The sequence below is a fragment of the Prionailurus bengalensis genome, chromosome E1, assembly GCF_016509475.1.
Source record: "Prionailurus bengalensis isolate Pbe53 chromosome E1, Fcat_Pben_1.1_paternal_pri, whole genome shotgun sequence".
Lineage (NCBI taxonomy): Eukaryota > Metazoa > Chordata > Mammalia > Carnivora > Felidae > Prionailurus > Prionailurus bengalensis.
The window spans coordinates 33,516,816-33,540,277 of record NC_057347.1 but is presented as its reverse complement, the minus strand read 5'-3'; the positions used below and the strand labels follow the sequence as shown (position 1 = coordinate 33,540,277).

The 23,462-nt window shown below is 43.1% G+C and overlaps 1 protein-coding gene across 3 annotated transcripts in view; it reads right to left on the bottom strand.

Moving 5' to 3' along the window:
• Nucleotides 1–23,462, bottom strand: part of CA10 (carbonic anhydrase 10) — a 490,509-nt gene that overhangs the window by 398,647 nt on the left and 68,400 nt on the right. For all 3 annotated transcript variants that reach the window (XM_043584025.1, XM_043584023.1, XM_043584024.1), the window contains one exon: nucleotides 10,266–10,340. In XM_043584025.1, coding sequence (XP_043439960.1) covers nucleotides 10,266–10,340 — 75 coding nt within the window. The remainder of the gene's footprint in view (nucleotides 1–10,265; nucleotides 10,341–23,462) is intronic.

Sequence of the window (23,462 nt, the reverse complement as noted above, 5' to 3'; positions counted from 1 at the left end):
GAAAGCCTGAGCAATACCTGACCCCGGTGTCAACAGAGCCTGTCAGTTGGAAGTGGAGTGGGAGCTTGAGAAGATGGTGGCAAGCAAATGCTGAGTCTGAGCCAGCCGCCAAAAGGCAAGCTCGCCAAACACAAGGACGGAGGTCTGAGTAGGGAGAAGTATCAGAAGCCAGAGTCTGTGGCTGGAGGATAGAAGGGCAGGGGAGATAAAAGCAGGGGGAGAATGGCTGGAGAGCAATTCAGGGTGGCGCCTGGATGAGCCCCTGAGGGGTGTTGTCCACTGGGAGCCTCTACGAGCCTTGTCCTGCCCACCTCACTGCTTCTTTCCTGTGTCCGCAATGGGGAACAATTCCACCCTCCAGCAAGTTGCCCAAACCAGAAACCTGGGAGTCTTGTATAAAATCCTTCCGTCTGTCTCCCTCACACTTTCCATTGATTATAAATCTAGAAGCACTGGCTGAGAAATCAGAGGCGGGGTGGGGGAAGATAGCTTTGGTTTTCTTCTGAGGATACTCTTCATGGAAAGGCAACAGAAACAATATCTGATCCAAAAAATATTATTTCTCACCTCTCCTTTTGGAGATGTTAGCCTAGAACAATGTCTATTTCATCTTCAACTGTGATCGGTTTAGAATGAGCATTTTAGCAGCCTCGTACATATGAAGGAATGAGGGGCACAGCCCGGCACTGGTTACCATGTAGAGGAATGAAGGTCAAGGTGGTAGGGCCAAATTCCATGATGGCCCCCAAGATTCTCACCTGCTGGTGCACACACCACCTGAGCATGAATCGGATTTGTGTGAATAATTGTGTGAATAATTTCACTCCTGTGACTACGTTACGTGTTATGTCAGAGATGAAGGGACTCTGCAGACGTGAATGAGGCCCTCCATCAGCATAAGGAGAGTATCCTGGGCAGGTCTAAGTTTTAAAAGAGAGTCCAAACCTTCCTGGAGGAGAAAGGAGAGATTCAAAGCAAGACACTTTCTTCTTGGCCTTCAAACAGTCGGTCATGCTGTGAACCGTGGAGACGGGCCAGCCTACAGGAGCTGAGGGCATCAGTCCTACAACTGCAAACTGAATTCTGCCCAGAACCTGTGTGAGCTTGGTCCCAAATGAGAAGCAACAGGACTGACACCTTTCACAGCCTTATAAGACCCTGAGCAGAGGACCTAGCTGAGCCATGCCTGAACTCCCGTGGAAACTGCAAGACAATAAAATACGTGTCTGTTTACACACATTTAAACTCCTAGACGAATGGTGATTGGCTATGCAGCAATAGAAAACAAATATAGACACCATCTGCTCTATGGAGGAATAAGAGGCAGGTGTGACCCCTGGCAGGTCACCCCACGTCACCAAGCACCCACCACCCAGCTTCCCTCCCTAGGAGGGCTGCAGGGAGAAAAGAGAGCTCATGTTCCTTACCCATGTCTATAGGAGCCTTTCCCAAGCCAAGAAACCTGGCCATTTGGAACAACGCAGGTAATTAGGTATCAGTGCTAAACTACAGGTAACGCCAGCAACAGATATTATTACTGTCATCTTCTAACAATCTTGAGGTTTTAAAACTCCCCAACAAGGAAGAGGTGGGAAGCTGTGCAGGCTGGGAGACTTTACTGTCCTGCGCGAACCATCTCTACTTGATTTTGAAGAATATACCAGAACATGGTGAGCCATCTGGCTCTACCAGTGAGCCAAAGCAGCCTCCTAATCCCACCCATGATCAGAAATGAAGCTTTGAGTTTCTCTATTCATCATTCAGACAGTTAGAAACTCACTTTCATGATCCCTTGGTGCTTGCCGGATCTCCGAGGAAGAGTGAATTGCTTACAACTGCTTACTCTGCTTCCATTGTTCCGGGATCCTCATGCAGAAACTTGAAGTGTGGCCCAACCAAGTGTGATCTGGTTCCTGACTACCTCCGGTCTCAAACCACTTTGCCTCTGACACTCTACACTCAGGCCACAGTGAAGTTTTCTCCGTTTCTAATGCACGCCATGCTCACGCATGCATGCCTCTGAGACTTTATGCAGGTGCACTCTTCTGCCTGAGACACACCTCTAAGCCTATTTGTCACATCTAGGGCTCCTGAAACCCTTCCATATTCCCAAGAGATACCAGCACTAGGAGCATCTCCAGTTCTAATGAGGCAACTTAAGGTGGGTTCCTGGATGGCCTCTGGATGAGGGCTGGTCAGCAGAAAGACCAAGCCATGATTAGAAGCTTAGAATTTTCAGCTTCTCCACCCCACCAATTCCTCCATAATGTGGAGGACAACTAGAAATAGAGTTAGCAATCGATCGTGCTCACCTGATGAAGCCTCCATAAAAATCCCTATGGCGGGGTGTTTGGAGAGCTTCGAGGCTGGTGAACACGTTCACGTACTAGGAGGGTGCACACCCCAACTCCACAGGGACAGAAGCTCCTCTCCCTGTGTATTTCTTCAACTGGCTGTTCATCTGTATCCTTTATGACATCCTTTAATAAAGTGCTAAATATAAGTGAGTGTTTCCCTGAGTTCGGTGAGCCACTCAAGCAAATTAATTGAACTGGAAGAAGAGATGGTGGGGACTTCTGATTTGTAGCCCAGTCAGGCAGAAGTTGTGGGTAACCTGGGGACCTATACAATGTGTAACTGGCATCTGCAGTGGGGTGGTGGCAGTCTCATGGGACTGAGCCCTTAAGCTGTGGGATCCGACACTAACTCCAGGTAGAAAGTGTTACAATTGAGTAAAATTAAAAGAAAATCAGTTGGCGTTGTGGAGAATTACTTGCTGTGCGAAAAAAACCTCCACACATTTGGTGACTAGAAGTGTCAGCAGTAAAATGTGAGGAGGGGACACACGTGGGAAACTGGAAGTTTTCCCAATGCACCTTTATAGCCCATACAGCCCACATAGTTTGTCGTGCTGTGTTTATTTTGATGCTGCTGCTGGTGCTGTCCACCTGGCTTCAAGGAGCAGTAACTCCTCTGTTCTGATCCAAGTTGATTTAGCAAACATGGACCCCCCACCCCCGGCTGTATGCAACGTCTGTGCTATGTTCTGGAGGGGTAGGGGTAAAAGGACATGAGGCTCCTGTCCCTGGAGACTAGACCCTCCTCAGAGCCCCCACTGCTCCTATCTTAGCTCCCATCTCCCTCATTCTGAAGCTTGCACTAGTTTTCATCCCTCCCTTGGCCCCCCCAAAACCTTTAGGGTGACATCTACACTGACAGCTGGTATGGCCTTCCATGACTGGACCCCTGCTGCCCTCCTCAGCCCTAACTCCCCCTGAGCTATCTGCACAGTGAGCCCCTCTCTTCCCAGACTCCTCCCCTTTCTGAAACACCATTTCTTCCCTTATTCCCCTAGCAGAATCATTCATACATGTTACCCTTGGGGACTCAGTCCAGGCATTTCATCTGCTGGGAAGTCCCCTCTGTGCTTTCTCGAACTGGGTAGCCCCAGACACCCTCCATGGCAATCCTGGAAGTGCTATAGCATGATGGAGATTTCTCTCTCTCTCTCTCTCTCTCTCTGTCACTATCCTCAGCTCCTTTAAGCCACAGTGGAATGTTCTTTGTGTCTTTATCCACCAAGAATCAAGTATGGCCATGCTGAAAGCAGGCGTCCAGAGACAGACCGCAGAATGAGTGAGTTCAAGAGCTCACATTCAGCAACCTGAGAGCGACCCTTAGGAGGTGGTGAAATGGAAAAGAGGTTCTTCACCTGCTCCAGGGTTTCATAAAGTTCTAAAAATATATACCCCCAGTGTCATGATTTAAAGCTTTAAAATGGAAGCAACCCCTTGATTCTGATGTCCTAGTCTGAACAGAGAAAAAGAAACTGCCCATCCAAACATTGCCATGTGAAGCAGGTGTTGGGAGTGAGAAGCTACTTAGTACTTTTAGTGACTGTCTCTCCCACTAGATGGAAAGAAGTTAGAGGCCAACTCCTTTTTATTTTTTTTTAAATGTTTATTTATTTATTGAGAGAGAGAGAGAGACCATGAATAGGGAATAGGCAGAGAGAGAGAGAGAGAGAGAGAGAGAGAGAGAGAGAGAGAGAGAGAAAATCCCAGGCAGGCTCCATACTCAGCACGGAGCCCAACTCGAGGCTCAATCTAATGACCAGAACCATGAAATCAAGCCCTGACCCATGATCAAGAGTCAGACGCCTGACTGAGCCACCCAGGTGCCCCAGAGGGCATCTCTTTTTTAAAACCCCAGGTCCCAGCATAGTGCCTCCTCCATAGAGAATGCCTGATTCCCCCACTGTTTTGGATAAATGGAATGTGAAAAGACAGTATTTGGCACAAATTTTTCTGAAATGTGTTAAATGTGTATATTTATGCTAAATGATAAATGTGTTATCTACATGTGTGAAAGAGAGATATACTTTAAATGTCACTAAACAAACCCTATGCTGAATCCTTCCATAACATGATTAACCCAGTTTGGGGGTTTTGTTTTTAGGATTTTTTTTTTATTTCACAGTATTAGTACAGGTGCTTGCCATCTCTTGCCTGGATGATTAAAAAAGAAAGAAAGAAAGAAAGAAACCACCTTGAGGCGCTGGGGTGGCTCAGTCAGTTGAGCGTCTGACTTCAGCTCAGGTCATGATCTCACAGTTCTTGAGTTCGAGCCCCGTGATGGGCTCTGTGCTGACAGCTCAGAGCCTGGAGCCTGCTTTGGATACTGTGTCTCCCTCTCTCTCTGCACCCCCCCCCCCACACACACTGTCTCTCTCTCTCTCTCTCTCTCTCTCAAAAATAAACATTAAAAACAAAACAAAATCACCTCATGAATCCTTTTGCCTCTGCTATTCTTTTCAAAATACAGTATACATCTCCATTACAATAGTCATAGCTGTTTTTTTTTTTTTTTAGAGGAGGGGGAGGGCAGAGAGAGAGGGAAACACAGGATCTTTTTTTTTTTTTGATTTTTTTAAATCTTTATTTTTGAGAGAGAGAGAGAGCAAGCATGAGACCAACAGAGAGAGAGGGAGACACAGAGTCCAAAGCAGGCTCCAGGCTCTGAGCTGTCAGCACAGAGCCTGACACGGGGCTCGAACTCATGATCCACGAGTTCATGACCTGAGCCTAAGCCAGATGCTCAACTGACTGAGCTGCCCAGGCACCCTGAGAGAGGATGTTAAGTAGGCTCCATGCTCAGTGTGGAGCTTAACACAGGGCTCAATCCCATAGCCCTGAGATGATGATCTGAGCCAAAACCAAAAGTCAGGTGCTTAACCAACTGAGCTACCTGTGTGCCCCAATAGCTGGCTTTTTATTTTTTTTAATTTTTTAATTTTTTAATTTTTTTTACCTCTCCTTGACTTTTTTTTTCAATATATAAAATTTATTGTCAAATTGGTTTCCATACAACACCCAGTGCTCATCCCAAAAGGTGCCCTCCTCAATACCCATCACCCACCCTCCCCTCCCTCCCACCCCCCAATTAACCCTCAGTTTGTTCTCAGTTTTTGAGAGTCTCTTATGCTTTGGCTCTCTCCCACTCTAACCTCTTTTTTTTTTCCTTCCCCTCCCCCATAGGTCTCTGTTAAGTTTCTCAGGATCCACATAAGAGTGAAAATATATGGTATCTGTCTTTCTCTGCATGGCTTATTTCACTTAGCATCACACTCTCCAGTTCCATCCACGTTGCTACAAAAGGCCATATTTCATTCTTTCTCATTGCCACATAGTACTCCATTGTGTATATAAACCACAATTTCTTTATCCATTCATCAGTTGATGGACATTTAGGCTCTTTCCATAATTTGGCTATTGTTGAGAGTGCTGCTATAAACATTGGGGTACAAGTGTCCCTATGCATCAGTACTCCTGTATCCCTTGGGTAAATTCCTAGCAGTGCTACTGCTGGATCATAGGGTGGGTCTATTTTTAATTTTTTGAGGAACATCCATGCTGTTTTCCAGAGCGGCTGCACCAGTTTGCATTCCCACCAACAGTGCAAGAGGGTTCCCATTTCTCCGCATCCTCTCCAGCATCCATAGTCTCCTGATTTGTTCATTTTGGCCACTCTGACTGGCGTGAGGTGATATCTGAGTGTGGTTTTGATTTGTATTTCCCTGATGAGGAGCGACGTTGAGCATCTTTTCATGTGCCTGTTGATAGCTGGCTTTTTAAAATACACATCACTATGTCTCTCTAGAGCTTAGGGGTGTCTTATAATTCCTCTACTTTTAAAGGGATTGTGTCTAAGCTCTTGAACATGAAACACAGAGTCCCATAGCCAGGCCCCTTCTGGCCTCCTCACATATCAAGCTCCATGGTGTGCTCTGTCCTATAGACAGTGCCCGTATGCATGGTGCATTTCCACCCCTCTCTGCCAGTGCTATTTGCTCTGATGTCCCCCTCCCCCTTCTCCTCCTTTTCTACTGAGAATCCAGAATCTGGAAGAATGCTTTGGGCTGCAAGTGACAGAAAGCCTGACTCAAAACAGCTCCAACAGTAAGGAGTCTGTTATCTCACTTAAGAAAATCAATGTTGAGGCAATTCCATGGTTAATTTAATGCTAAGTAAGCCATACAAGATCTGGGTTCATTCCAAGTTTCTGTTTTACCATCTTTGGTATAACTTTTGTCCCCACCATGGGTAGAATTGTTTACCACAGGCTTATGTTTATATTAGTGAATCAGTCAGGGTTTTCCAGAGAAACAGAACCAATAGTGTGTGTGTGTGTGTGTGTGTGTGTGTGTGTGTGTGTGTGTACGTGCACCCCATCTGTATGTGTCTATGTGTAAAGAGAGATTTATTCTAAGGAATTGGCTCATTTGATTGTGGACACTGACAGATCTGTAACTTGCAGGCCAGGCTGGCAGGTTGGACATCCAGAGAGGAGATGGTGTAGTTTGAGGCCAAAAGGTTCTAGAAGCATAATTCCCTCTTTCTTGGGGGAACCTCAGTCTTTTTCTCTCAAGGCCTTCAACTGATTTGATGAGGCCCACTGCCATTAGGGAGAGTAGTCTGCTTCAGTTAAGCTCCACTGTTGTAAATGGTAATCTCATCCAAAAAAAATATTCACGGAGACATCAAGGATAGTGTTTGACAAAGTATCTTGGTACTGCAGACCATCCAATCTGATGCAGGAAATTAGCCATCATGATGTCTAAATCCATCAGTCTCAAGAATAATATGAAATCACCATGATTTGGGTAGATATTAATCAAGAGTAACTTTCTGGGGCTGGGGAAGGACTCCTTCTGAGCCCATGGCTGTCTGGGGGAGGGGGGTGAACACAAATCAACTCGGGGCTCTGCCTGCAAAGTAGGCTATAGTTAGGGGTGAGACTAGATGAAGGTGTGGATTTGAGCAGGTAAACGAAGTCTACTAGTCAACAGGCAGCCAGAATCACAACACTTTACAGGCTCCTTTACATGTTCTCTAGACCCTATTAGAGTCCTTGTTACACTGAGTCACGGGTTTATGGCTTATCTTCCTCTTTAGACAGTAGGTTCACCCTTGAATAATAACTGTGTACCCATTACCTCTTTATCAACAGCCCCATACATGGTTCTCAACACTAGGAACCTACCCCATAGGTGCTTTGAACTGACCGAAGTGGGTTATTCTTGTGCTAAATCAACCCCAGGCTTGCCACTCTTAGAGAAGTCCTATATTTCTACGCACCACAAGCTGTTGAAATCACAGATTCACAACTGTTATACCAACTGACAATTATTTATAGATACTCTTGTAAAGAACTTACAGGGCAATAAAACTTGTCCAAATCGTCTCGTCATACAGAGTTCTCTTTTCTTTCACACATCCATACCATGAAAAAAAATCCCAGTGGCAAATCAAGGAACACTGTCAACCTTATATTCAGCAATGACAATAAGAGATAAAGGGTCTCTTTATTGCCCTAAGCACCAATTTAGATAAAGTAGGTCATTTGGAGTCTGTCAGATGTTAGGGCCTCAGGTCCAATTACTTAATTCAAAAATTCTCATGACTCTTATCTTTTTTTTAACAGAGTGGAGTGCCCCAAAGTTTAGGAAGTAAAATCATCAGCTACCAGTCTTCTGTACCAGGAAGCCAAAGGGCTTTGAGACCATTCAATGCAAAGGATGATCAAGTCACTTCTCAGTTGGCCACTGCGTCCAGACCAGTTGCGTTCACCCATCCCGGGAACAATTACTAAGCATCCCCCATGTTCTATGCATCATGAGAGACCTTCACTTGCATTATTATATTTCCAGTTTATGGCTCTCTGCCTTTTCTGAAGCAGAGAAGTATCAGATATCCAAATACATTGCTACCGATAAAATAGTAATAGTTATATCAAGAACAACTGATATGTCCTGCCTCACACCATGCACCACACATTACCATAAGCACCTTATCTGCATTATCTAATTTAATCCTCACAAAACCTCATGAGGCTGACTGAGTCCTTATCTCCATTTTAACAGATGGATAACCCAAGGATCTGAGAGTAGGCAGGCAACTTGCTGACAGAACTACCAATAGGAAGCCATAGAATCCAGACTCAATGCCAGGTCTGCCTGGCTCCAGATTCCACTCTCAGACCTCCACACCTTACTGCTTACCATATAGCAGGTTTTATTCATAGTATCTCATATAAAGCTGGAAATGAGGGGAAGTTTGACTTTTTTAAATCAACACGTAAAAGGAAAGATAAAACTTCTTTCCTGTGGCTGTCTGAGAAGCAACTGCCAAATCAAAAGAGGACCTTGCAAGTGTGTAGAGAAGGAATATGTCAACAGAGCGGAAAACATCAAAAATAAAATGTGGGGCAGAAGAGCAAAACTTTGCACCGCCTCTTCCATATTATCCATCAACACTTCAGTCACTACAGAGGATATTATTAGTTTAGCAGGACTCATTATAACCTGAAGGGAATGCCCTTTGTGGCTCTACTCCCATAATCACAAAGCACACAAGTGTCATTATAAACACAACTTCTGGGATGTCTCGAATATGGGAAGCAGATTCCTTAGAAACACAATAAGCACTCCATTGGAAAGGGATGTCTCCAGTTATGGATAAAATGCCATGAGTCTATATCACACCATATGAATATAGCACGTGTCAATTAAGTTGTTCCAAGATTATTATTAGAAACCTGATCGTTTCTGGGTGAATTAATCAAGACCGGTTTCTATGCCCACTGGGCCAAGGGGTAAGTGTACCAGAGTAAATTTGTGCAGTTAATAATATCATTTTATGAGGCTATTTGGCAGCCAGCTGGCTTTTTTGTGGGTCACCCACTCTCCCCCACCAAGCTGTTTCCTCTTCTTGGAAAGCCCCAAGAGCGTGTATTACTGTCCCACGGCACAACCGAGAAAGTGATGCTCCAAGGGCTTTAACAACTTGCTGAGCTCTGCACAGGTGATGTAATGAACTCTACAGAAGAACAGGCACAGGCCATATAGCAGCCAAGAATGAACCAGGGGCACTGTTCTTACCACCTGCCCCCAACTACAAAGATCTCCACTGACACTGGAGCTTTCTGTTCTTAGGGCCTAAGTGGGGGCTCCATACTCGCTTCTCTCAAGAGCTTTCTTTCTTACCTTCCCACATCTCAGCAGTTTAAAATATTTTGACATATCTCACCTGCCTTCCCCTCCATCCTTCTCCTTACCATTCTTGCTCTTTCTCTCACCTCTCTCCCCACGGAAGTCTGATACAGCAGAAGGATGAGGTGAGAGTGGTGGGGAAGACAGTAGAGCTCTCCACCTTCCTTCGAAACTAGTCATGGCTTTAATTTCTGGCTCTGCCTTGTGTTCAGTTCTCTTTCCCCAATGCTGACGGCATCCACTCCGCCTGTTATTTTTAGCCTGTGCTTGGCTCAATGTGCTAAGTCCTGACCACAGATGCTACTGAAGCGACATCAGTGACAGCATGCATCCCAGCAAGCCTCACTGTCATGGTCAGCCTTTCCAGCCTTCCTGTTTCATCAATGTTCAAAGATGGCTCTTTCTCGCTTCACCGAACTCCAGCAGACAGAGCTTCAACACTCTGTCCTCCCCTGGCCTCTCCCTGGAAGAGCCACCTGCAGAGGGAAAGGCCTTGGCAGGTAGGCTCAGATGGAAAAAGGTGGTCTTGCCTAAACCGCCACTCCTGAACAAACCTTCCCCGGATGGAGCATTCACCTGCAGTGGCAGAGGAACCCTGCTGCTTCTGGCGATACCTTTCCTGCCATGTAGCAAATGCAAAATTCTGGAAATAATATTCTATTTCATTCAAATTCTTTTCTTAAAAATAAAATGACAAGAATAAATGTGTCTTTACCTGGAACAAAGCTTCCCTGGACCACCTCCTTGTACGCCCACCAGCCTTCATGGATTTTTGGTGAATTCTGTTGAGCTAAAAGGGGGAAGAGAGGAAGAGAGATTAAGAGAATAGCAGACAATCTTTTGGTCCTGGCCACGTAAGAAGGGTGAACAGACATACAGTACTCCTTTTCTACCCACAAGCCATCCAGCATCCCTCCCTCTTGTTTTCTTTAAAACAGATTATTAACCTGTAAATATACTGCAATTGTGTTTTTATACAAAGCACTCAGGAGAGGTCTATTGAAGAGAAGTAGACAGTAATTATGTATTTAAGCCTATCTGAATTCCCCCATCACTTGTCTCTACCTCTGAATCACCTCTTTTCCACACCTGCCCCTATACTCATGTACACACACATGCACGTACACAGACACACACAGACACACACAGACACACACACACACACACACACACACACACCACTCAGATTGAGGCTGATCCCATGCACAAGCCAGGCAAGAACTCTCCATGTGCACAAACCCCTTAGGAACAGAGAGGGCATAAGGCATTTGCTAAAAGGGCTAGGCTAAAAGAGGGAAGGGTGCAATTGGCCAGCTTTCCTCAGGTTCCAGGAAAATGAAAACAAGAATATAAACAATCATGGTGAGAGGTTTTGACACCATGAAGAGAAAAAATGGAAAGCCCAAGTAACTGGGACAGAGCATAGGGATCTGTGAGCTCATGCTGACGTGATCTCAGGATAATCTCTGACCTTATGACAGATGGTGGGTGAATTGGGGCGATTCTATTACATGTGGGTATACACCCCAAAGTGCAGATAATACAGACTTGTGTGGATCCCTTTACTACTGAACAGTACTCATATTTCAGCTTCCCTTCACACGGGAAGAAAATAAGGTCATTTCAATCATATTTGTAATCTGGCAAGTAAATAGAAATGTTAAAAACCTTGACTTTTATTTCCTTTCTTTAAATCTTATTCTTTTTTTCAGTCTCCTTCAGACTCATCATTCTGAGTTAGAGATAATGACACAAGACAATGTGTCTGAAAGCACAGTTTTGTGTAGAGAAAGGATTTGCCAAATTAAACTTCATCTTCCATATGAGCTCCAGTTGCTTAGATCCAAGTGTCTTCCCAGAGTGAAGATACTTTTTCTGCCTATGACCTTAAGGCCCCTGAGGCTTGCAGCTCTGTGATGAAGAAGGGTTTATAACACAGGATAAGTGAAAGAGAAGCCAACTCCTTCTGGAGTTGACAATGAGGTTTGGTGTCTTCAGACACGACCAGAACAGGAACAAAGAACCTATTGAAGGCTCTGGAAAGGTATCACCTTGGAAGTCACCCAATACAAATCTAGGGCTTTGGGATGCATCAAAGTACCCTGGGTTACCCAGTACCCCACTTCCAGGTGGAGTGAATAGAGAGCTCAGATGTTCCTACAGCCCTGGAGGAAGGCCTAAAGGCAGGGGAGTTGAAAGCCAGTGCATCTGTCCTGGGGCAGCAGGCAGGAAGTGGCCTCAAAGCAGAGGCTGCAATGGCTTTGGCCAGCCAAGGACAACAGAGTTAACAGAGACTCCATGTATTTGTGTCACTAGGGAAAGACAAGGAGATTTGAAGTCAGCCAGGAAACCTTTACATCTGATCAAGTTGAGAAACCAGATCAAGACTTACATGGTTGGAAAGTTTACCAAGTAGGTGGACAAAGGACACTTCTCAGGTTCAGCACAATTCTGATGCCTCCTCTGAGACCTGACATTGCCGGACCCACTCTTACCCTCCTTCCCAGCTCACGGGAGGGAAAGAAGGGAATGCCAGAGGCTCAGAAATCTATGAGATCAGATTCACCTAATGTACTCAGACCCAGGGGCTCATTTTTGAAACATTTTGTAACGCTCGCCTTGATAAGTAAATAAAACTTACAGGCAGTACATTCTATAAAAGAAAGAAAGAAAGAAAGAAAGAAAGAAAGAAGGAAAGAAAGAAAGAAAAAAACAACAACTCTGATATTTCACTAAACCTCAGCTCAACTCTGCTGCACATGAAGCATGTCCCAAGCCTGGAAGAAATAACACACATCTGAAAGCCCAAAAGTATTGGATGGCAAACATCACCTAACAGCTTTGCATTACAGATAAGCCAGGATTGATTTTCCCTACCAAAAAAGACAAGAATTTCTGAGTTTTATAAAAAGGCACCAAATTTTATCCAATCAGGATTGTTGCCTGTCTTGAACAATTTTAACCATAAATGCAGCTTGCTTGCTCTTTATTTTGCTTGCTTGCTTTTTAATATGGCCTTCTTTCTTTATTCTCAGAGGTAGTTGTTGGGAAAACCATAGTCTCTTGTATATATTTATCATTACAAGTAAAGATCTGCACAGCACTAAAAACTGTTTTATATTAAATATTTTTACCAAGCTGTTTTACAAAAACCTTTGTTGCTAGTCCTTACACACATCCATTTCAAAAACGAACATAGTGCTTTAGCTATAATGTAAAGGATAGATGAATGTAATTCGAAATAATACATATTTGTGTATGCTTGAGCCTGACGCATTAGAACGGACACTGGTAAATGATCATCTACTAAGCAAAGATGGCCCACTGACTGTTCTGGTACCAGTCAAGAGCTCAGAATGGTTTTGCATTTTTAAGTAGTTAAGAAAATAAAAAAGGATGTCTTGTGACATGTGAAAATTATATTAAATGGAAACTTCAGTGTCTATAAATAAAGTTTTATTGAAACACAGCCATGCCCACCTATTTACATATTGCCTATGGCTGCTTTCTCACTAGAATGGCAGAGTTGAATAATTGTGACAGAAACCAAATGGCCCGCAAAACTTAAAATATCTCCTATATGGCTCTTTACAGAAAGTTTGCTGATTGTTAATTTACACACATAATTTCAAAAAACAACACAGTGTAATGCTTTACCTGTAATACAAAGGATTAATGCATAATCTGTAATAAAAAATATGTATTTCAGTTTATAAATACTTGGTTGTTATGCACCAGAAGAATGAAGAAGTTGGATGCTTGATTGAAACAGGAACAAATAATACGGTGGTACTGTATCTGGGAGGCCACGATCCACAGGTGGCATTGCTCTTGGTGGTCTGATTTTCCAAAATACTCAACAACTCTTGGTAAAGTTCAGAACAAAATAAAGTACCATCTTCCCTTGATATACACAGTATTTGCACTGCCGAAGAACAGGGTATACTAAAACTATGTGAGAGATATTCTGTTCATAGGCAACATGGAGTTTGTAAGTTCAGATAAATAAAAATTTGTCACTCACTTGAATGTCTGCTGGGACATGGGACAACGAATCACTGTCTGAAACCGTCAAATACGTTACAGAGCATATTCTCTGCCCACCCTGACCCAGTTGGTGTCAAATGCAGTATCTTTCATTAAAACAGTCTCACCATGCCCTTCTTGACAGTCATTGACCTAATGGGATTATTTATAGCACTATTTACATATGCTAAATGAGTGAGGATAAAACATCATGTTGAATACTGATCAGAGGAGACTGTTTTCCCTAAAGGTCTATCTGAATTGTAGTGTCAAGTCCACATGTCATCACCGCGTTGTATATTCAAGTATTTTTTCTGCTTTTTCCTGCCATTTGACCATATCCTCAAGAAACTATCATTTCCAGTGAGGAAGAAAGAGAAAGCAAAGATGTTTGCTCTTAAGACGACCACAAAGGAAAGCTGATTGCAACACAGTCCTGAGTAAACTAGTCGACTAAGTTTTCAGATTTGTAGATACATTCATATTCTCTCTCTCTCTTCTCTCCGTGCACACCCCCCCACCCCCCACGCCACACACAGAGGCCGTTTAAGGAAGACCTATCAGTCTGACTGAAGCACTGATTTAAGAGATGTGATTTAAAAGGTAGAAGAAAATAAAGTCTTTGGATAATTAAGGGTATTGCAACTGACAAATGTATCACTGAAAGCTTCTGTCCCATTCAGAAGGCTGCAAAAAGCCTTGCTCTCCCTTCATTCCTCCTCAGCCAGCCCATCCATTCAGAAGTGAAATTATGTAAGACTTTAATAGGCGGGAAGACAATCAGATCATCTGAATGAAGTCTGTTATAATGATAGAACTGCATAGCCTCTGTTTGCTTTCTTTGACATGCCTTGTGAAGGATCCAAACTCGCCCTGCAAAAATCCATCAGCCTGAGCTGAGCCCACTTGCTGTCCATCAATTACAAAATACGATGCCTGCAGGCTAAATTTGAAGAAAAGCAAGGTGCTTTATATAATGTGTTTTCAAATGCCCTTGTATGCCCTGTCTGGCCTCATACTGTTGGGCAATGTGGAAAGACAGGACAGCACATTGTAAACGCACCTCACTGAAAGCCCTGCTACAGTAACCATGAGTGTTGCAACAGAGCTCAGGGAGAAATACTGGCTTTCCATTTTAAATCTTCCTAGCCAGATCCTCCATTATCACCTGTTGTTTACATCTGATATCCAGTGAGTGGAGAGCCGGTTGAGAATTCCTCACAGCAAACAGGTGAACAGAAAGCGGCCTTAGCTGCTGCAGCACTCTGCCGGTAGATAGGATTTCTTTACTTAACGTGCAGCCAGCCCTTGGGAAAGATCCAGGTGTCTAATCAAAAAAAAATTGTGTTGACAGTAAAAGCTGTCATCCCTGCCAGATGAGGAGAGATATACATAGCAAGGGCCCCTCTCTTGATAGTAAGGAAAACATATTTCAATGTTATTCTCCTTTTTTTCATTGTGGCAGTTTGAGAACTTGTGAGTTTCAAAAGAAAACTCAGAATCTCCGCATTTGGAAAGAGACACAGAATTCATTGCTCCAATCTCCTTCTGGGCATTTGAGGAAATTGACGAACAGAGGAGGGACGCCACTAAAAAGAAAAAAAAATGTATATGGTGTCTTAGAACAAGAGTCAGCAAACTTTTTCTGTAAATGGCCAGATAATAAATATTGGAGGCTTTGAAGGCCATTCAGTCCCTGTCCCCACTACTCCTCTGTGCCACTGTAGTCCAAAAGCAGCCAGGGACTATATATAAATGAATGGCTGTAGCTATGTGCCAGTAAAATGCATTTACAAACACAGAGGGCTGGATTTGGTCTGCGGTGGGCAGCACTGTGCTGATTCCTGTCTTAGAGCTAGGAACCATTTTTGTCATCTAGTTCTGCTTCCCTGCTCAAACATTCAGAGGTGAGCTACTTTAAAAGGAAAATTAGAAAGAATTTGGAAGGAAATGAGTTTCTAATTACAAGTAAATGGCATCTGATCAATAAGCACTGTAGAACGCATGTATAATCCTAAATCTTTTCCAAACTCCCTGAAATTGATCACTAGAGTCTACACAAAATACCACCATGCCGCATCCAAGTCCATTTCCTCTGGGCTAAACCATCAAACTTGTAGGGACCTCATATAAACATGCCAGTCCACACCCTCATGCTGGGTTTTTCAAACAGTCATTAAGGAACAGACTGATTCCTAAAACCCTTCTTACCCTTCCCATACATCTATAAAGCATGTTTCTGGATGACTCGTGGGATTCTCAACTGTTTCCACAGATAGAGTAATTATGTTTTCACATGCTAATTCCCTCACATCATTTTGAGATGAACTTTTGCAACTCTCCCCTCTCTCTATATTTTCAATCCTATCACCACCTAACACCTAACACCTAACATCTTGTGTTCAGAGAAAACACAATCATGGACCATCTCCATGTGGAAATTACAGTGGCTTCTTGACCTAATGGAAAAGAAAACTCAAGAGCAACAATTGAGAGTACCCTGGTGTGGTGGGGGAGGAAATGGCACAAGATGGAACAGAAGAGCCCTCACCAAGGGATCTGCAGGAGAAGGGCAATGGCTTGATAAAACTCCAGTCAACAGGCACCTAACCGTGAGCATGCACATTGCAAAAAGCGCACTTCCAAGCCCTTGGTCAGTACAATGTTATCTGTGCCCGGTGGTCTAGGACAAGGGGAGATGGAACCAAATACAGGGGAGAGGCAGTTAGAGTCTAGGGACTACTGTGTTACTTAGTTTTAATGGGATGTGAGGAGTCCTGAAGAGTAGCTTCCTTAGGAAACTCCTTTTCTCTGCCTAGGAGGTAACATAAGGAAGGACACACCGAGCCTATTGGATCAGAACACCAGATGTTAGAAGGTGAAAAAAAAAGCCGTGCTATCACTGGATGCAGGATGCAAAATATCACACTCCCTATCCCCACGACAATCACTGTTTTCCCTTAAAGGGTCAAGCCTGTCCCCTACACGGGAAGCAGGAACAGAGAAGAGCATGGATCACCAGAGGAAATGGAAATGGCCATCCTGGTACACTGCACGGCCCCCCTGGACCTGCCAGGGATAATGCTCTTGCCAAGTGCTTGACTTTTATACATGGTGTAGGTCTCTCCCTCCTCCATGCACCTGTCATATTATGTTATCCTCCATGTGGGCACTGAGATCGTGCTACACACTTATCTGGTTCCATGTCATTCTTTCACAGTCAACTGTAACTTTCTTGAGGCCAGAAAACATGTCTTCTCTTGAAATCCCATGATTTACACAAAGCTTGGTCTACAAGAGGTGCCCAACAAAGCTGGAGGAGTGCGTGAAAAATGCTGTGTCAAGCGGAACATGATATACAAAATTGCGGTGCAGCTCAAACAGTCCTTGGGAGGTTGTAGTTTATATCCAAAGACTTGTTGGTGTGATGCCTGTATCTGTGGCAATGGGAATGTCCACAGAAGCGTGTTGAAGTTGGTTGACAGGCCCACACTCACTTGACAGATGGAAGGGCACCAGGAGCTGACACTCTGCCTAGAGAAATCAAAGCCACAGCAAACCATTATCTGGCTCAATGTGTTTCATTGAAAAGTATGGTGGGGGCTGGGGGTGATATTCTACCTGAGGGTACTTACATCTGTGCCATTCTTTACATTTTTTTTAAGTTGTGAGAAAAGGGTGAGACTCCTCTCTATCCCCCTATCCGACGTGACCCCCATTTACCATAAAAACTAGACAGAACACTCAGACCAAGGATTGCACTGGCTAACTGAGCCACAAAATGACTGTTCCAAGCACAGAAATCACACATAAGCCAGAATCACCTTGCACATTCAGTCAGACTCAAGCAAGCTGGCATTAACATTGTATGTGCATTGGAAGAGTAAGAAGAAAAAAAACCAACATGGTAGAATGGACTGTATTACTTTCACCTAAATGACTCAGAATGAAATGGCAATCAAGAGGTTCAAATGTAGCTGTAGTCAAAAATCAATGAAAGGAGGGTGTCTGGGTGGCTCAGTCGGTTAAGCATCTGACTCTTGATTTCAGCTCAGGTCATAATCATGAGATCAAGACCCGCATCTGGCTCTGTGCTGACAGCACAGAGCTTGCTTGGGATTCTCTCTCTCCCTCTCTCTGTCCTTCCCTTGCTTGCATGTGTGATCTCTCTCTCTCTCTCTCTCTCTCTCTCTCTCTCTCTCAAAATAAATAAACATTTTTTTTTAAAAATCAACATGAGGAAAAATCCCTAACATGGATGATTTTTAGCCCCTCTAACTGGTATTCTAGAATCCCTGCCATTTGGATTTACCAGTCTGAGCTCATTTCACATAATCTTTACAAAATTCCTGCTCTACCTGCTGTCCCCAAGTATTCCTGTTTACTACTCTTCTCACACCTTTGCTTTTGCCTTTTTGTTTTACTGCCTGGAATTCTCTCTTTATCTACTTCTTCTTGACTAGCCTTACTTGATTCTCAAAGCCTCACCAATTTGCCCTCTTTTCAAGAAATTATTCCTGATCATCTGAGTTCCACTGTGATCCCTCACTTCCCTGAATTTCAGCATGTTAGTGTCTCATTTGTCACTTTCATTATTTCAACAAACATCACTGAGTACCTGTGTTTGTGAGGCAGTGTTCTAAGCATCGAACATACAAAGTTCCTGTTTTCCAAGGACTTGTAATCTATTGGAGGGGATAGAAAAAAAAACACAAGTAACTAAATTAAACTATAAGGAGAACATTATGTACAGAAAGTATTCTGCAGTATAATCAAAGATTAGGACAAGACAGCCTTTAGATTGTGTGACAGTTGATGGCCTTTGAGATTATGATACTTAATCTGAGATTTAAATGACAAAAAAGATATGGCCTCCTGAAGATGAATAGCACTAGTATTTCAAGTGGATTCAAAGGCCCTAAGGAGGCAGAAGGAACTTTTCAAGAAACAGAAAAGTAGCCATTAGGGGTGAATGACAGTAGATGCATGGAAAGAGAGGTTTAAGATGAAGCTGATGATTTAGGTTGCAGTCCAGAAGAAAGGTGGCGGTGGCTTCAACTAGGATCACGTTGGTGAAAACAGAAGTGGATGGACACCATATGATTTAAAGGAAGACTGAAGAGAATAGCCTGATGGAAAGAATGAGGGAAGTTAAAGACCACAGATCAAAGAGAGCTCCTACCTTTCTAAAAAAGTTTTTTTTAATGTTTATTTTTGAAAGAGAGAGACATCATGAGCAGGGGAGGAGTAGAGAGAGAGGGAGACACAGAATCCAAAGCAGGCTCCAGGCTCCCAGCTGTCAGCATAGAGACCAATGCAGGGCTCACACCCATGAACCATGAGATCATGACCTGAGCTGAAGTCGGACACTTAACTGACTAAGCCACCCAGGCTCCCAGAGAGCTCCTACCTTTTTTGACCTGAGTGATTCAACGTTGACAGTTATTGAGATAACAAAGGAGATGGGGGAGGAGTATCTTTGCAGCATGAAGGAAAGTCAAAAGTTCCATTTGAGTGGCACCTGGGTGGCTCAGTGGGTTAAGTGTCTGACTCTTGGTTTCAGCTCAGTTCACCATCTCACGGTTCAGGAGTTCAGGACCCACGTGGGGCTCTGCATTAACAGTGCAGAACCTGCCTGGATCCTCTCTCTCCCTCTCTCTCTGCCCCTCCCTCACTCGTTCTTTCTTTCTTTCTTTCTCTCTCTCTCAAAATAAATAAACTTAAAAAAAAAGGAGTTCCACTTGAGATGGTGAATGAGCATTTACACAGAGGTGTCAGGTAGGTGGCTGGATAGAAAATGAATTCTGGGGGCGCCTGAGTGGCGCAGTCGGTTAAGCGTCCAACTTTAGCCAGGTCACGATCTCGCGGTCTGGGAGTTCGAGCCCCGCGTCGGGCTCTGGGCTGATGGCTCAGAGCCTGGAGCCTGTTTCCGATTCTGTGTCTCCCTCTCTCTCTCTGCCCCTCCCCCGTTCATGCTCTGTCTCTCTCTGTCCCAAAAATAAATTAAAAAATGTTGAAAAAAAAATTAAAAAAAAAAAAGAAAATGAATTCTGAAGAGTCAAAGTGGGATATGCATTTATGACTCTTTGACATATAAATGATATTTAAAACCCTGAGTTTAGACGAGGTCACCAAGAAGAATGTGAAAATACAAAGAGAGAGACCAAAAGGGACAGAGAATAGAGCTCTGGGATGTTCAATATTTAGAGGTTGAACTGAAGAGGAAAATCTGAGAAAAGATTGAGAGGGACAGGCCGTTAAGGGTAGAGACAAAAAAGAAACAAGAGAGAAAAATAGTAGTCTGGTGCTATTCCTTGTTATCTTTATTTACTTTCTCTTGTTAGATAGATAGATAGATAGATAGACAGATGTAGATATAGATAGATACATTTTAGAATATTTTTAATTTCATAGAAAAATTACAAAGATAGACGCTTCCCACATAAGCTCACACTCAATCTCTGTTATTATCTCTATCCTTCATCAGTATCTTTGTCACAATTAGTGAAACAGTATTGATACGTTAGTAGTAACTAATGTCCACACTCTATTCAGATGTCCTGTATTGTCTAACCTGAAATCCTTTCCCTGTTCCGGGATCCCATCAGGATCCCACATTCCACTTAGCTGTCATGTCTCCTTAGGCTTCTCATGGCTGCAGCAATTTCCTCATATACTTTTAATTTGTGGCTTCCGACGGCCCTGTCTCCCTAACTAAATTAAAACCATCTCAAGGGTAAATCTTGTGCCTCGTCTACTCTAACATAACACATGTAATAGGTGCCCTGGGCATGCTGTTTAATAAATATCTGTTTAACAAACCTAGGAAGGGGCGAGAGAGACAGGTGAAGCTCCATTTAGAAATGCCATTCACAAGTTTTCTAGGAATACCCACCCTTCAGAATCCTTGCCATTTTCCCTAAGGTAAGTTTAATGGTAAAGAGTCATGAGAACTTAAGAACCATGTCACTCAAATAATAACAACAGTAGAACACAAAAGAAAAGGGATGAAAAAAATCTCTCATCTATGTGAGACTGTAGCTATAATTTTGTTTTCTGCTTCTCTCACCAAACATCACTTCCTGAGTTGTTTTCTTCTTGTTGTTAATGTCTTTTTTGATACTCCTTGTAGTGGATATGCCATAATTCCTCCATTATGCCCTTCCAGTGGGCTATCTGGTTATTTGAATACTGCAGTTCTTTAAGTCCAGAGTTTCCCCTGCTCCCCTTTTAGAATCTTAATCTTCAAGTGCAGCATACCAAAATCAAGGTCAAAGGACAAAGCATACATGTATTTGTTAACTTACCTGGTAAAAAAAAATGCATAGTGATTTGCATTCCCATAGTAATGTAAGTGATTATTTTTAAGGGGAAATTCTGGGCTAACTTCAAGACAAATAAATAATGATAGAATAATTCTAATCTAACTGAAAAGCAAATTTGACCTCTGACAAATAGGCAACTATCAAGAAGCACTGTAACTCTGTCTAAAAAAAGGATTGTTTTCCATCACAAATTCATGTTATGAACATTTCATTGAAGTCAGGACACATTTTGTATTCCATTTTTTTACTATTATTTATCATCTTGGAATCAGGTATAGATGTATTTTCCATAAATATTATAGATCAATTAGGTAGTAAGTTCCTGTTCATGTTTTAAAACAGCTGGAGGAAACTTCAGACCTCAAACGTTCAAGTCCACCCCCAGATTCACCCTGCATCCTCTGCCCCCCATCAGAAGAAGGTAAATGTGTGTGTGTTGTATTCAGAATACTAAAAGGGTATTGATACAATGAAACAATTTTTATTTTATTCTATTTTTTTAAAATTGCTTAATGTTTACTTATCTTTGAAAGAGAGAGAGAGAAACAGAGTGTAAGCAGGATAAGGGCAGAGAGAAAGGAAGACACAGAATCCGAAGCAGGCTCCAGGCTCTGAGCTGTAAGCACAAAGCCCGAAGCAGGACTTGAACCCACAAACCATGAGATCACGACCTGAGCTGACGTTGGACGCTTAATCAACTGAGCCACCCAGGCAGCCCATGCAATGAAACAATTTTTAAACTGCAGTTGATAGACGACTGGTAATTCCTAAAATCAATGAGTTAGTCAATTTTGGGATTAATCTCATTTCGTACAAAACTTTCAATCAAAACGAGTAGCTTTGATTGAGACTAAAACTTCCTCCTCTCTCTCTTTAACTTGAATTCAGCAGGGCTAAGTCAAATGAAAAGAAAGAAGCAGAGTTGTTGGTTGTCTTTTGAGAAATAGTGTGAAATCATGGAAAATGTGCAGCATCCTGGAGTTGAGTCCCAAATTTACTACTAAATTTTGTGTCACTCTGGGCAAATTATTTCACTTTTAAATGTGCAGCTAAAACACACACACACACACACACACACACACACACACACACACTCACACACTACATACCTCAGTGTCCTTATCTGAACATTGGGAATAAATATCTTGAAGGACTGTCAGAAATACTAAATATACTCATGTATATAAGACAATACTTTATGCTCAATAAGTAGCACCCAATCAATACTTGTATTATTTGATGGCAGTGGCAGTAGTATTGGTGGGGAGGGGCGTGCAACCAGGGACAGCATGGGAATCTAGCAAAAGGAAAAAGGCAGAAAATGCTTGGGAAAAGGAATCAGAGGCTATGGCATAATTTCACTTGAATCTGGTTGAAATTAAAAAAAAAATCACAGCCTAAAGAAGCATTGATCTGCATTCTCCATTCTCTAAATTCTGAGCCAACTCCTGGAAGGTAAAAGCTGGCCCTGCTAGACTGAGGAAGAGCTCAGGAGCACCTGAAGACACTTAGAGCATTTGCAAGTCAAAGCACAGTGAGCTAGCAGTCTGTGGAAACAGGGCAGGAGACCTGAAGCAGGAAAACACCGATTCTGGGAACTCATGTGGGGAGCCTATGCTATTCACTGGGACAAAGCCTAGCCAAGCCCAAGGCCCAATGGGCTGTATGGAAAGCAGACAAAATGACCCTCCGCGATCAATTAGCCAGGGTGGGACAGAAGGTCAGGTCCAAACCTTAGGAAAAGGCCAGAATGGTTTTATTAATTTATTTTTCTCATGTAGAAGCAGCTCATTATCTTTTTGTGCTTCTTTTCCTTCTTTTCAGGTTCTGATCCACTGCCTGTGTGCTGATCGTGCACTACGTAACAGGGACGGTCACACACTTTAAGTGGTGGGGCCAGTGAGTTAGGAGCAGATCTGGGCTGTGTAGATGGGCCAAACTAGAGTTTCATTGTTTAAGTTTATCTATTTATTTTTGGGAGAGAGAGAGAGCGAGCAAGCGAGCGTGAGCAACGGTGGGGCAGAGAGAGGCGGAGACAGAGAGAATCCCAAGCAGGATCCAGACGCGGGGCTTGAACTCATGAACCTTGAGATCATGACCTGAGCTGAAACCAAGAGTCAGACACTTAAGGGATTGAGCCACCCAGGCACCCTTCATTTGTTTGAGTTTCGTTATTGAAATAACAAAGATGAAAGTTAAGTGTGAAATTCCAATTGCCTAGAGAGTTGTAACTGGAAAGACTTGATCATTCCACCCACTGCAGCTACAATTTCAGTGAAACTCAAAAACTTCTATTCCTCTCCTGCATGTTTCATCCCGCTTTCACTCAACCTCTTCAGTGGCTCACTCAATAGTCGTACTGCTTTCTTCCAGAACCTCATGACCACAACAGTTGTGTTTTGCAGCTCTGGCAAACACAGTATAAATACTGTCCCAATATCCATTTTCCTTTTCTCCCTTTACAAGAGAAGCCCTGGTTTTTAGAAAGGCACATGACTTCTCAGAATAAAGACATTCATTCCCCTTCCTCCCTTGTAGCTATGGACATGTGACTAAGTTCT